This window comes from Blastocystis sp. subtype 4, assembly GCF_000743755.1.
Source record: "Blastocystis sp. subtype 4 strain WR1 chromosome Unknown seqid_0006, whole genome shotgun sequence".
NCBI classification, from domain to species: Eukaryota; class Bigyra; order Opalinata; family Blastocystidae; genus Blastocystis; species Blastocystis sp. subtype 4.
In genome coordinates this window covers 1-11,401 of record NW_014569541.1, presented here as the reverse complement: position 1 = coordinate 11,401, position 11,401 = coordinate 1, and the positions used below count along the sequence as shown (strand labels likewise).

The following is an 11,401-nucleotide window of genomic DNA, read 5'->3' as shown; positions in this document are numbered from 1 at the left end:
TCAAGGGACCCTCCCCAATCAAGACAATGAGATTCTTCTCCATCATATATCTCACACATTGGACCACTAGACTCTTTTGATTATCAAAGGTGGATTTATAGAGCACTTCATTATTCATTACCATCCGAATCGATATATGAGGTGCTCCTCGATAATACGTATAGACAGATAATGCCATTTTATTGAGAGGTGTATTTTCACTGAGGGACTGGAAGATGGGATCTACAGTAAACGAGTGATATCACTGCTACCAGGAATATCAAGATTGTGATTGAAAGCGTAGGAAGCAGAAACAGTTCCAAGATAGTTGATTCGATGAACAGCTCTCTGAGCAATCTTTGAGAAGTAGATATAATTAATAAGAGCAACACTATTCAATGTGGATGGAATGAATTTGTTATTCTATTCGTTACTTATTATCCTTATAACAACAGTTTTCATGCTTTCTCCTCCCCAAATAGCTGGAGTCGCTAACTTCACTTTCAGTAATCCTTCTTTCTCTTCATCGTTCTTATATTCCTTTGTTTGAGGCTCTTTCATCATTCCTACTTCATTTTCATCACAGGTACACTGTCGCTTATCCCACACATTGTATTCACAGTACCATTCTTCAGGCAATTGCGAGCGATCGATATAAGCCGGATATCGACGCATTCGACCACAACGCTGACACTGAATTAGTTCTCCTTTGGTAGAAGCCAGAGTAGGATCAGAAGCAATAATGTGTTGTCTAAACGTGAGTCACCGGCATCAATGGAACAGTCGTTTGCCTCCTCGCCCTCCTCGACTAACACTGGCTCCACGACGACCACGACCACGACCACGAAAGAAGTGTGAGCTACGGCCTGACGACACAGTAATTCCTTTTAGTTTCTGAGGATCAGAATGACAAACGAACAATACATCGAACTGGTCTTGAAGCGCTTTGTGCATGTAATCACTAGAACTGTCTAAGGATAAGGAAACCACCGTAATAGGACTCTGATAATGACTGGGACATCTATATGTAAGAGAACAAGAGAACACGAACATGACGAATCGGTTTGATATGGTGATACTGTTGATAGGAAGACAGCCTCGATGATAAAGTGCTCCACAATGGATGCATCGAACAAGCTGACTTCGACACTTTTTATCACATTCGCTGCACTTGACAGTCTACTGTGAAACAAACGAATCATCCGGACTTTGGGAGTAAATACTTCCCGTTTCTTGTGAGGAACAACAGTATCAATGAGAATGAGTTGGTTGAAAGCAGATCCTGGGAATTCATGACGTTCTGTACATTCCTCTCGCACAAATTTGAGAATCTTATAAAATTTCTACGAATAAAACCTTGTCATAAGTTCAACTTCAATCTCCTTCTTTGAGCAGAGAGAACATTTCCACCATTTTGATCTCTTTCCTTTCTCTTTAATACATGTACTATGGAAGACGCGCATGCAAGATCCTTGAGATTATGGTCAGATTAAGTTCTAACCTTTACATCGAATATCACATAATGGTCGAAAGCATATCATGCAGAGAGCCGACGGCTATTGGATGAGAACGAAAAAAGACGAAATACCGGAATACTATCAATGCATGTGGACGCTTCTTTATTTTCTTCAGCTGACTCCTTTTGATCCATAAGAATCATGGAGTTTGGACAATTTCGCCATATGGCGTAAAGGGGCTGACAGAAAAGTGGCCTTCTTTCCGAAGAGATCTGTTTCAATAACAAACAACTAATCGCCATGAACTGCTTTCCGACCACTGGTCAGTAACTCTAAAAACACTTCTCCATCGAGTCACATACTCAAAAGCTCTCATGACAGCATCATATAACTGACTTGATGGAGGGAATACAGGAGCGTCAATGAACTTTCTTCGTTTCTGATAGAAGGATCCCTGACGGTAATACTTGACAGCAACTGCATACTGTGCCTGACGAGGGAAATCAGGGACAGAAATATACAGAACCTGTTCCAGACCGCAAATAGTTTCGAATGTTAGTTCATAAAAGTAGGGAGGAAAGCACTCCACTACAGCAGTATGTGGTCGCATAAACATAACATTTGTGAGAGCAGCTCCATGAGCTGCAATAACAACATCCGATTGTGAGAAAAGAGCCACTTGCTTCTGCAAGTCATATCCGAAAAGGTCCGAGTGATTCACTGTGGCATTGAATCGGATCGCAATTCTTCGAACGAGTTGAATGATTTGATTTTGGCTCTTCCAGGCTCGTGATCCAGATCGATGAAGAACAAGAGCAGAAAAAGAAGGAGGAGAAGAAATATGGAATCGATGATACACAAGAGCTCGAACAGTATCTGCAGAGCGGAATCCTCCAAGCAAACCTCCATTTTGTAGATAGTTGAGTCGATCGAAGAAGAGAAGGTGACGATAACATGTGACTGTATGAGGAGCCAGGGCAATAGTGAGATTCGGAAGAAGCGATGTGATGAGATGCAGATACTCTTTAGACCATGTTAATTCAGATGTAACTTTGAATTGAGGAAGAAGAAGAGTATGAATCTATCAATAAGAAAACATAGATACACAAACAGGAGGATACTGTGACGGATAATAAAGAACGAGAATAAGCTGATTAACACTTTCAGCAAAGTGATAGATGTGACGTGGAGTGAATGCCTGACTGACAGCAACAGGTTCTTCAACCCAAGATACATCTGTAGGAGGAGATCTTGGGACGTATTTGAAGTTCCATCCAAACTGGAAACCTATAGGTGAACGAGTGCTATTGAATCAACTTGACTTGGGGAATTGAGGGGGTGATTTAGTATAAAACGAATAGACAGTGGTTGCTGGATTGTAGCAGACATCAGAGGCATATAACCAGGGTGCACGCATGTAAGGAATCCCACCAAGAATAAAGTGGTGACGATTGGTTTCAAATACGACTGACGAATTCCATTGTTGTTGGAACTGGTGAATCATATCGAGTAAGGGAGTGACATTGAATTTAGGTGGAGAGTGTGTAATCTCAGGCTGAAGAATGGAAGTTAAGACTGGATGGATGGCATTGATTATATGCAGTGATGGAATAATATCCGTTGGATTGTTGAGAATCCCACTGCTATTATCATGGTTGTAGCCAATAATACTATTCTCCATAACCACCCTGCTAGTGATATTGGTTTCATCAGTAGCCGTCACTCTGTTATCAATTCCACCTTCATCAACTAAAGCAATTCTGCTCTCTACATTCGCTTCATCAAATATATTCCCTTTGCTCTCCACCATAACATCGGTCACTTTTGTTCCATTCTCCATTTCACCTTCACTCATTCCATCCCCACTCAATACAATGAAACGACCCATATACTTATCATCTGGATACTCTGTTCCCCTCAATATCCACGAACAATGCAGTATCACCACAAAACAACCAGTAATCCACAGCATGACCACTAGGATCATTTCAAGTATGCGACCATTCGATAATACAGAAGTGTGAATGTGAGAACAATTCCCAAAAGAAGGTCGATTTCGTCCACTAATCTCATAGTCTCAGAAAGTTCGATACTACTAATCGGTACTTTATTAATTCGTTGGTAGAGCATGTCACAAGTCTTTCAAGATTGGGAACCCGCTGGATGGGATAAAAGAGGATCGAAGCCTACAGAGTCGAAGGAGAAACAAGTGAATATTGCGAGAAGATTAGGGACAACTGTTGTTACTTCTTCGAAGTGTATGTCCATTCTTAGGCTTGGATAACTTGGTTAGATGATGCTGGAAAGAATAAAAATGTTACAAATGGTCCAGCATTATATGCAAGAAAGGTGGAAGAGGAAGATGAAGTGTTCACACTTCCCAAAGTCGACCTTTCGTTTCGTCTTCGTCTCCAAAAGGCTCGTACTGCAAAACAAATGTCTCAAAAGGACTTAGCTGTAGTAGGAAATGTGTGGTTAGTGTGATTGCAGAAACTAAACGTAAAAGTATCTGTGATTCAAGAATATGAGTCTGGAAAAGTTGTACCCAACCCTGCTCTAATTTCTAAGATGGAAAGAATCTTGGGAACGAAGTTGAGAGAGAGCAAGAAATAATAAGGTGCGAAGGACAGCCTTTCTCCCATATTCCATGTTGTGAACCCTGGATTGTTCCAAACAAACAAGAATATTCGAATTTACCCAGAATGTCGCAATCACAGAACAACGTATATTCTTCGTCACCCATCTTGAAAGGAGTACCTCCGTACTCAGGGAGAAGTACACGGTCACCAACCTTGCAGTTCATTGGAATCAGTTTTCCGTTATTGTCCAGACGACCCGGTCCACACGCCAAGACCTATGATTATATAAAACAATCACTACTACCTTTCCTTGATTGGCCTTGGCAACCGAAGTCTCTGGAAGAAGAATACCAGTAGCAGTCTAGAACAATGACAAGGAGAGAATAGGTTTACTTGTGCTTTAGCAACCAATCGCTTTACAAGGACTCTGTCAGCAAGGGGAATGATTTTCTGCTAGAACCATAAGCCTACTCCATCGACTTCACTTACCATTGAATCTAAAATGAGGAGGTTTGGAATTCTCCAAATGAAACGCCCATTCTATAGAACACTCGGTTTTCTAATTCTCGAGATTAAAGTCGGAGTTTGAGAGAAGAAGACAAAGGAGAGAAGGTGTAGGGGTAATAAGGAAGTGTTGAAAAGGATCTGTGTCACATTGATACTTAGCTAATCGAGAGTACAAGAAGATTAAATGTGATAGAGAGAAATTAGGAAAGAGTTAATCGAATTTGAAACGAAGGTCGAAAAACCGGTTGTTTTTGTCAAGGCTACAGAAATCACGATTTCCTGAGAAATGACAGAGTATTCTAGGGAACCATTTAATCCGTACAGTCTGAGGACATATGGACGGAATCGAGAAGTGATCAAGACTAATACAGGTGTGAACTTCAATTTGGACCGCAAATATTCGTATATTAAATGCATAGGTATTTGGAAATGAAAGGAGTGAGAATTAGGGGAAGGTAGTTACGGAGTGGTGATCTCGGTAACAAATAATGAAGACCACGTAAAATATGCAATAAAGAAGATACCGAATGTCCTACAAGATGTGGGAAATGGGTTTCGGGTATATCGCGAGATTAAGATCATGAAGTACTGTCATCACCCGAATGTATTGCGACTAGTGGATGTGGAGGTGGATCCTCCAACGCATGACTATGTAGATTTGTAAGTGGTTTTGATGTAGTGTAATGCAGATATATGACTATGGAATTGATGGAGACGGATTTGAGTCGCGTAATTTACAGCAAACAAGTATTAACGGATGACCACATTCAGTTCTTTCTCTATCAGATGCTTTGTGGGTTGAAGTATCTTCACTCGGCCAACATCATTCATCGGGACTTGAAGCCTTCCAATATTCTGCTCAATTCGAACTGTGATCTGAAAGTGGGACTGAAGTGAGGGATTGACACTAGATCTGTGACTTCAACCTGGCGCGAGATGAAAGTAACGGATTAACGGAGTATGTACAGACACGGTGGTACCGTGCTCCTGAGGTAATGCTCTCTTCACAGCACTACTCAAAAGCAGTCGATTTATGGAGTGTTGGCTGCATCTTAGGAGAGTTGTTGAATCGAACTGTATTGTTTCGAGGAACCAACTATCTGAACCAGATCAAACTGTATTGTGATTTGTTGGGTGTTCCAGATGAGCATGATTTGGATTTTATTACAAATGTGAAGGGACAAAAGTACATCAAGGCTCTAAACCAAATTCCACGGGATTTTCGTGAAGTGTTTCCGAATGCCAACCCGTTGTGTCTTGACTTGTTGCATCGTCTTCTGACCATTAATCCCATGAAACGAATTACTGTAGAAGAGGCTTTGGATCATCCATATTTCGCTGATATCCGGGAAGTAGAACTAGAGACGGTATGTGAGAGTCCTTTTGAATTGGGAGTGAGTGATGATAAGATTACTAGAGAAGAGTTGCGAGTATGATTATATAGAGAATGGTAATGAGTAGGAGTTGTTTTATCGAATTTCTATGAATGTGAATTGACTTGTTTGTTAGATTAATTGTTAGCCTGTCTGGGAATAGGTTGGATTAGAACTATATATCCACAAAGATTATCTGTCAATCAAACACACATATAAGACCAAATCCTATTCTTAGTATTAGTACCATTAGTTGGGAGTATTGAAGTAACGATCCCCATAATCGCCCAGACCCTATTCTTAAACTTCTATAACAATTCTACGGGTACAATAAACTTTTCATCGTTCAATCCCTCATCAACTGCACATGTAACAATTCGAACATCTGGGTACTGTGAAAACACTCGTTCAATCCCTTGAGGAGCCGAAATTACATTGAGAAAAATGATATGATTCTCGGGAATGCCATGTTCTTTCAATAACTACAATGTAGTTCTGCTATTCAAACCATATACTCGAATCATTTCACATACACTTCCACCAGTTGCAAGCATAGGATCACAAATGAAGACGAATTGATTCTCAATTCCTTTTGGAAGTTTACTATAGTAGAACTATCATTAAATCAAAATGATAAATAGGACATGAGCACATTTGTCTGAAGATGTCTCGTCTCGTTGTATCAGGACTTTTCCGATAGGAGCATCTGGATACAATTCCATAAATGCTTGGAGGAGAGAATCCCCAGAGCGCATGATGGAAACGGCACAGATATTCTTAGGGTATTCAATCCCTTGAAAGATTCCACAGGGCGTTGAGATGGAAACTTGGGTTTCTGGAAGGACACATACTCCCTCTTCGACAAGAATTCTAAACCCTTAGAATACTAAAGGGTGTGCATACCTGTGGACTCGGTTTGCATGAAAACGGAAGGATGCTGTATTGGTTGAAGTATTACGTAGGATTGTCATAAGTGCCTTGACACTCTGGAGGTTAGAAGGATGGTTCGACCCTACTCTGTTTTGGAGGACTGTGAGATTAGGGTATGCTTGCATAGAATCTGTAGAAACAAAATGACAATATAGATTGGTGTATATTAGGACTAGATGGAGATGAATTGAACGTATCTTGGGAGATACAATCTCCTTGGTGTTGAATTGGTGCATTTGGCAATTGGTAGAAAGAATGACTATGTCTTGTTTTTTTGTGATTTGTTGCCTTATTTATTAGTTGGATTCGTTTACCAGTGAGTTGAACTCCCTCTTTTGTCAGCAGTTCGTTCATATTTCTATATTTACCAGTTAGCTGTTCCTACTCTTGTTAATAAGCTAAACACTAATTGCTACATTCACCAGTTATCTGAACTCAGATGTTCACCATCCTGTTGTATCCATCATTACTCTATTCACGATTGTTCCTTTCCAACAAATAACCCATTACTACAATAACGCGATACATTCATTCAATCCCATTACTTTCCGCAGCAACCCTTACTATCCTTCTTAGCAGCAGAAGGTACCACGGTAGGCTTCGCTCCTTTGTTACCGGGCTGTACAGAAGCATTCTTCTGCATAATCTCACGAGCCATGGTCATGAACGCCGTTTCAACGTTGGTCGAATTCTTGGCAGAAGTCTCCACAAACTCAATTCCAAGACTATCAGCAAACTCCTTAGCAGTCTCATACGAAACCACCTTCTTTGCAGTCAGATCTGCTTTGTTGCCAACCAACAACTTCACGACATTCTCATTGGCATAACGATCAATCTCATGCAACCACGTCTTCACGTTGTTGAACGAATCCTGATCTGTCACATCATATACAATGATGATGCCATGAGCTCCACGATAATAACTGGAAGTAATTGTTCTAAATCTCTCCTGACCAGCAGTATCCCACTACACATGAAATGCAAAAAGGAAAAAAGAACAATCTGCAACTTCACAGTCTTTCCATCCAGATCAACAGTGCGGATCTTCTATAGAATTATCATAACCAAGAACCAATATACAAAATCAACACCAATGGTGGTAATGTAGCAATCTGAGTACTGGTCATCTGCAAAGCGCAGCAACAAGCAGGATTTACCGACACCCGAATCTCCAATCAGCAAAAGCTTGAAAAGATAATCGCTACACAAAAGTGAGCACCCTTCTCATCTTCCATTTTTCCACCCAACCTACTATTCCGAATTCATGATTCACAAAGAAAGAAGATATATCTACACTTGGTTAGAGACAGGGACAAAAAAGAGATGAACGGAATGAACAGGTAGCAACACGGATTCACGTTCACTATAAACAAAGAAATAGATTCTATTCACCACTTACAGATTTCTTATTGTGTTGTGTTATCTCAAATCGTCATCTTGCTTAAATCAATCCGTCGTGGAATATACATTATTTCATTGGATAAAAGAGTTGTTCCACTAATATGATTGGATAATATGATGCACCAACAGCGATGGAATTCATTCTATTCTTGCCATTATCTATCTTTGTACTCACATTGCAACGGAAATATAGAATGAAAACGGATGGTTATAAAGACATGCTCTGATTAGGAACTCCTTGACAGGATGATATGGATTAGAGTATATGTGTCAAATACATGAATCGATTTGCGTAACTCAATGAAGAGGGGGCCATTCCTATCTTAACAAGTAAATAGACGGTTATGTGTTTCATTTACATGTTCGTGTTGAATTACTTGTGGAATGGTTTAGAAATATGATACACCACATTCTAATGTTGTTTTTGTTTCATCCTTGTTCCATTGGAGTTGACCTTCTTTTCTTGTCTTCTTTATTTTTTCCATAATTTCATTTCGTATCTTTGGTCGATTGATACACGGATTCGTCAATCTACTCCATCATCGATACTATTCGATCTATCCATGATAAATAACTCTGTAATGTAATTTCTGATCCAGATAAACATGCAATAAAGTGAAAATACAATATTTGAATGAGAGAGTAGTAAACGAAGATTGACAAGATCATTCTTCTTTCTCCTAAAACAAATGAAACAAACAATACTCATAATTTAGGTGTAACCTAAAACTTTAGGTTATGCCTAAAAGTATAATTCATTTCTGCAACATACAGAAGACAACACTAAGTAATACTCTCAACTCTTTTGAAAGAGACGAACCCAGGTGTTTTTGACATCATCTCGATGTCGATTATTGAGGCGTCTCCCAATTTCGGCAAACTTCACTCCTTGACTATGGAGTTCTTTCAGCTTTTCTACTTCCCATGTTTCCCACCTACTGTTCAGAACTGAAAACAATTCTACGGCTCGTGATTACATTGGAGACGTCGAATATGTTGATAGATTTGGATATACGTGTATTGGGGCATGAGCTTACGAATCTCCTTCTCGGACTTGTTTTGCTTTAGATACTCCTGTAGGATTTCTGTACTTGCTCTCGTCCATCGAACCTTTTTACCATCCATACTAATATCATTCCTCCACTTGTTTACACATTGACTAATCGAGCGGGTTCCCACATCTTTTCTTTATTCCATAAGCACTCTCTTACATGCAGCTATCTCACTCCAGTTATCGTGAGTCCCAAAAATCTTGACAGCCTTTTTTAAATCGGTACATTCTTTCAAACTCCACTTTGCTGAACGAGATGCAGGACTATTATCATCGAAAGTGGAACCTCCCTCAACCAACGAATTCTTTGAAGTGGAGATAGACTTGTTGCCGTCAAATGAACTGCTGCTCTCATTCTCCTCTGAATAATTGGACGAAGAATAAACTTCATAATCATCCATAGCTGTATACTGAGGTTTAGATTGAATACTAGAGTCTGTCTGTGAATTGGGTATTGGTGACCTGTTTTCTGCTGAAACATTCATTTGAGGCACTGAATAAGCGTCTGATTGACCCTTCGATTGTTCGTTCCAATAGAAAACACTTGACTGTGGTTGTTGATAGAATGAATTCTATTTAATTAGACAAAGATAACATATACGGGAGTATATGGATCCGATCGCAAGCATGTTAGAACAGACGGCTGAGAATCATTCTCTGGATGTTGATATAAGTATGAGTGGAAATCCTGAATAAGAAGATCTTGCTCTCCTTGGTGTTCGTATATGAAACCACTTGTATCGTAAACAGAGTCGAAAGGATCTGGTGTATTTGATATGAGATAATCCCTTGATGACTTAGTGGCTTGGTCATAGTATGCATTATCTAATGACGGTAAACATATAGTTCCCACGGAGTAGTTGCTGTCACGAATTGTGTAGTAACCTGGGATATTAATCGTTTTCAAGCTTTGACATACTTGGTTGCAATGAATCCATTCTTGGACTCTGAATATCCATGTAATTGATAAAGTATAATTTGCACTATGGTTTGTAACACCTGACCACGAAAGAAGCGAAAATTCTAGGAAGGAGTTTCGTTCACATACGACAGACATAAAGACTTCTTTCCCGCTCTATTTGTTTTACCCTTCAAATCTTCTAATTGGATATGACTATAGAGGAGAGCTGGAAATGCTATCTATATTATTGCATAATTTGGACCTACTGCTAACAGTGATAAGATACTATACATGTAGTCAACAGTGACTTGTTGGTATGTTGTGGAGTGTCTTTGGTGTGATGCACTGTAAATCTTTAGACTCAACTATTCGTATAGTGATCCGTTTCAATGAGTATTTCAAGTCATTATTGGTGTAATAGACTTCATTGTATAAACTTTAAGTGAATCTCACTCCCTCAGCCAACAACCCTGAATACAAAAAAGGATTCTGTAAAGACGTCTGACACCACTGAAACTGATATCGTGGTATAGATAGATGAGGAATGGAGACTGATGGTAATAGTGGAAGTGAGATTCCTGGAAAACGATACAGAATTGTTGTTTAAGTAGAAAACTGTTTCCATCAAACAACCGGGAGTTTCATCAAAGTTGTGACTCTTACAAATACGCTATGTAGATGCATAATATATTTATTTTTACAATCGGAAATGGAAACAGTAGTATTGAACAATGGAATGGTCATGCCCGCTTTGGGTCTTGGGTACGGAATTAGTCTTTCGTTTTATTTGTAGAACTTATCTCTCTAAAGAGAATTCGTGTGCTTTGGCTGTGGAAACAGCTATTAAGGACGGATATCGTCTAATTGATACTGCAGCATCGTATAATAATCACAAAGAAGTTGGGAGCGCTATTCAGAAGTGTATTCAGGAAGGAATCGTCAAGAGAAGCGATTTGTTCATTTGTACCAAGTTGTGGATCTATGACTGGCATAAAGAAGATGTCCCTGTTGTTGTCGATCGGATGTTGAAAGAGTTGCAAACGGATTATATTGATCTCCTTCTGATTCATCAGAGTGTATTGTTCAATCTCCCTCCCGAAGAGGATGAGAAGCGAAAGAAAGGTCTTCCTTGTATGAAGATTCCAGATGATGATCCGAAATATCGTCTTGGTTACAACATTGAGAATTTGAAGGAGTTGTGGGGTGCTATGGAAGGTGTCTGT

The 11,401-nt window shown here is 39.6% G+C and overlaps 9 protein-coding genes across 9 annotated transcripts; 3 read left to right on the top strand and 6 right to left on the bottom strand.

The window, feature by feature from the left end:
• Positions 1–222: 222 nt before the first annotated feature.
• JH06_0333 (hypothetical protein) lies at positions 223–1,000 on the bottom strand (the record flags this gene model as incomplete). The annotated part of the gene is given in 4 exon segments (XM_014674533.1): positions 223–402; positions 433–730; positions 761–950; positions 970–1,000. The coding sequence occupies 4 exon segments, from the start codon at positions 998–1,000 to the stop codon at positions 223–225; spliced, it is 699 nt and encodes a 232-aa protein (XP_014530019.1).
• Positions 1,001–1,713: 713 nt separating this feature from the next.
• On the bottom strand, positions 1,714–2,853 carry JH06_0332 (hypothetical protein; the record flags this gene model as incomplete). The annotated part of the gene is made up of 3 exons (XM_014674532.1): positions 1,714–2,517; positions 2,548–2,723; positions 2,754–2,853. 3 exons carry the CDS (start codon positions 2,851–2,853, stop codon positions 1,714–1,716), a joined length of 1,080 nt encoding a protein of 359 aa, XP_014530018.1.
• Positions 2,854–3,564: 711 nt separating this feature from the next.
• Positions 3,565–4,049, top strand: JH06_0331 (hypothetical protein; the record flags this gene model as incomplete). The annotated part of the gene is made up of 3 exons (XM_014674531.1): positions 3,565–3,694; positions 3,730–3,896; positions 3,927–4,049. The coding sequence occupies 3 exons, from the start codon at positions 3,565–3,567 to the stop codon at positions 4,047–4,049; spliced, it is 420 nt and encodes a 139-aa protein (XP_014530017.1).
• Positions 4,000–4,507, bottom strand: JH06_0330 (chaperone HSP10-like protein; the record flags this gene model as incomplete). The annotated part of the gene is given in 4 exon segments (XM_014674530.1): positions 4,000–4,290; positions 4,320–4,376; positions 4,409–4,468; positions 4,487–4,507. 4 exon segments carry the CDS (start codon positions 4,505–4,507, stop codon positions 4,000–4,002), a joined length of 429 nt encoding a protein of 142 aa, XP_014530016.1.
• Positions 4,508–5,102: 595 nt separating this feature from the next.
• JH06_0329 (MAPK protein kinase) lies at positions 5,103–6,019 on the top strand (the record flags this gene model as incomplete). Its single annotated transcript, XM_014674529.1, has 5 exons — positions 5,103–5,182; positions 5,212–5,404; positions 5,434–5,889; positions 5,932–5,952; positions 5,984–6,019. The coding sequence occupies 5 exons, from the start codon at positions 5,103–5,105 to the stop codon at positions 6,017–6,019; spliced, it is 786 nt and encodes a 261-aa protein (XP_014530015.1).
• Positions 6,020–6,144: 125 nt separating this feature from the next.
• Positions 6,145–6,617, bottom strand: JH06_0328 (uracil phosphoribosyltransferase; the record flags this gene model as incomplete). Its single annotated transcript, XM_014674528.1, has 4 exons — positions 6,145–6,189; positions 6,219–6,377; positions 6,429–6,509; positions 6,540–6,617. 4 exons carry the CDS (start codon positions 6,615–6,617, stop codon positions 6,145–6,147), a joined length of 363 nt encoding a protein of 120 aa, XP_014530014.1.
• A 749-nt stretch (positions 6,618–7,366) lies between these two features.
• On the bottom strand, positions 7,367–7,952 carry JH06_0327 (RAB family GTPase; the record flags this gene model as incomplete). Its single annotated transcript, XM_014674527.1, has 3 exons — positions 7,367–7,792; positions 7,825–7,872; positions 7,917–7,952. The coding sequence occupies 3 exons, from the start codon at positions 7,950–7,952 to the stop codon at positions 7,367–7,369; spliced, it is 510 nt and encodes a 169-aa protein (XP_014530013.1).
• A 1,070-nt stretch (positions 7,953–9,022) lies between these two features.
• JH06_0326 (hypothetical protein) lies at positions 9,023–9,678 on the bottom strand (the record flags this gene model as incomplete). The annotated part of the gene is made up of 4 exons (XM_014674526.1): positions 9,023–9,161; positions 9,191–9,336; positions 9,379–9,407; positions 9,438–9,678. 4 exons carry the CDS (start codon positions 9,676–9,678, stop codon positions 9,023–9,025), a joined length of 555 nt encoding a protein of 184 aa, XP_014530012.1.
• Positions 9,679–10,909: 1,231 nt separating this feature from the next.
• On the top strand, positions 10,910–11,401 carry JH06_0325 (gluconic acid reductase; the record flags this gene model as incomplete). The annotated part of the gene is made up of 1 exon (XM_014674525.1): positions 10,910–11,401. A coding segment is annotated over one exon (492 nt), but the record flags the coding sequence as incomplete, so codon positions are not given.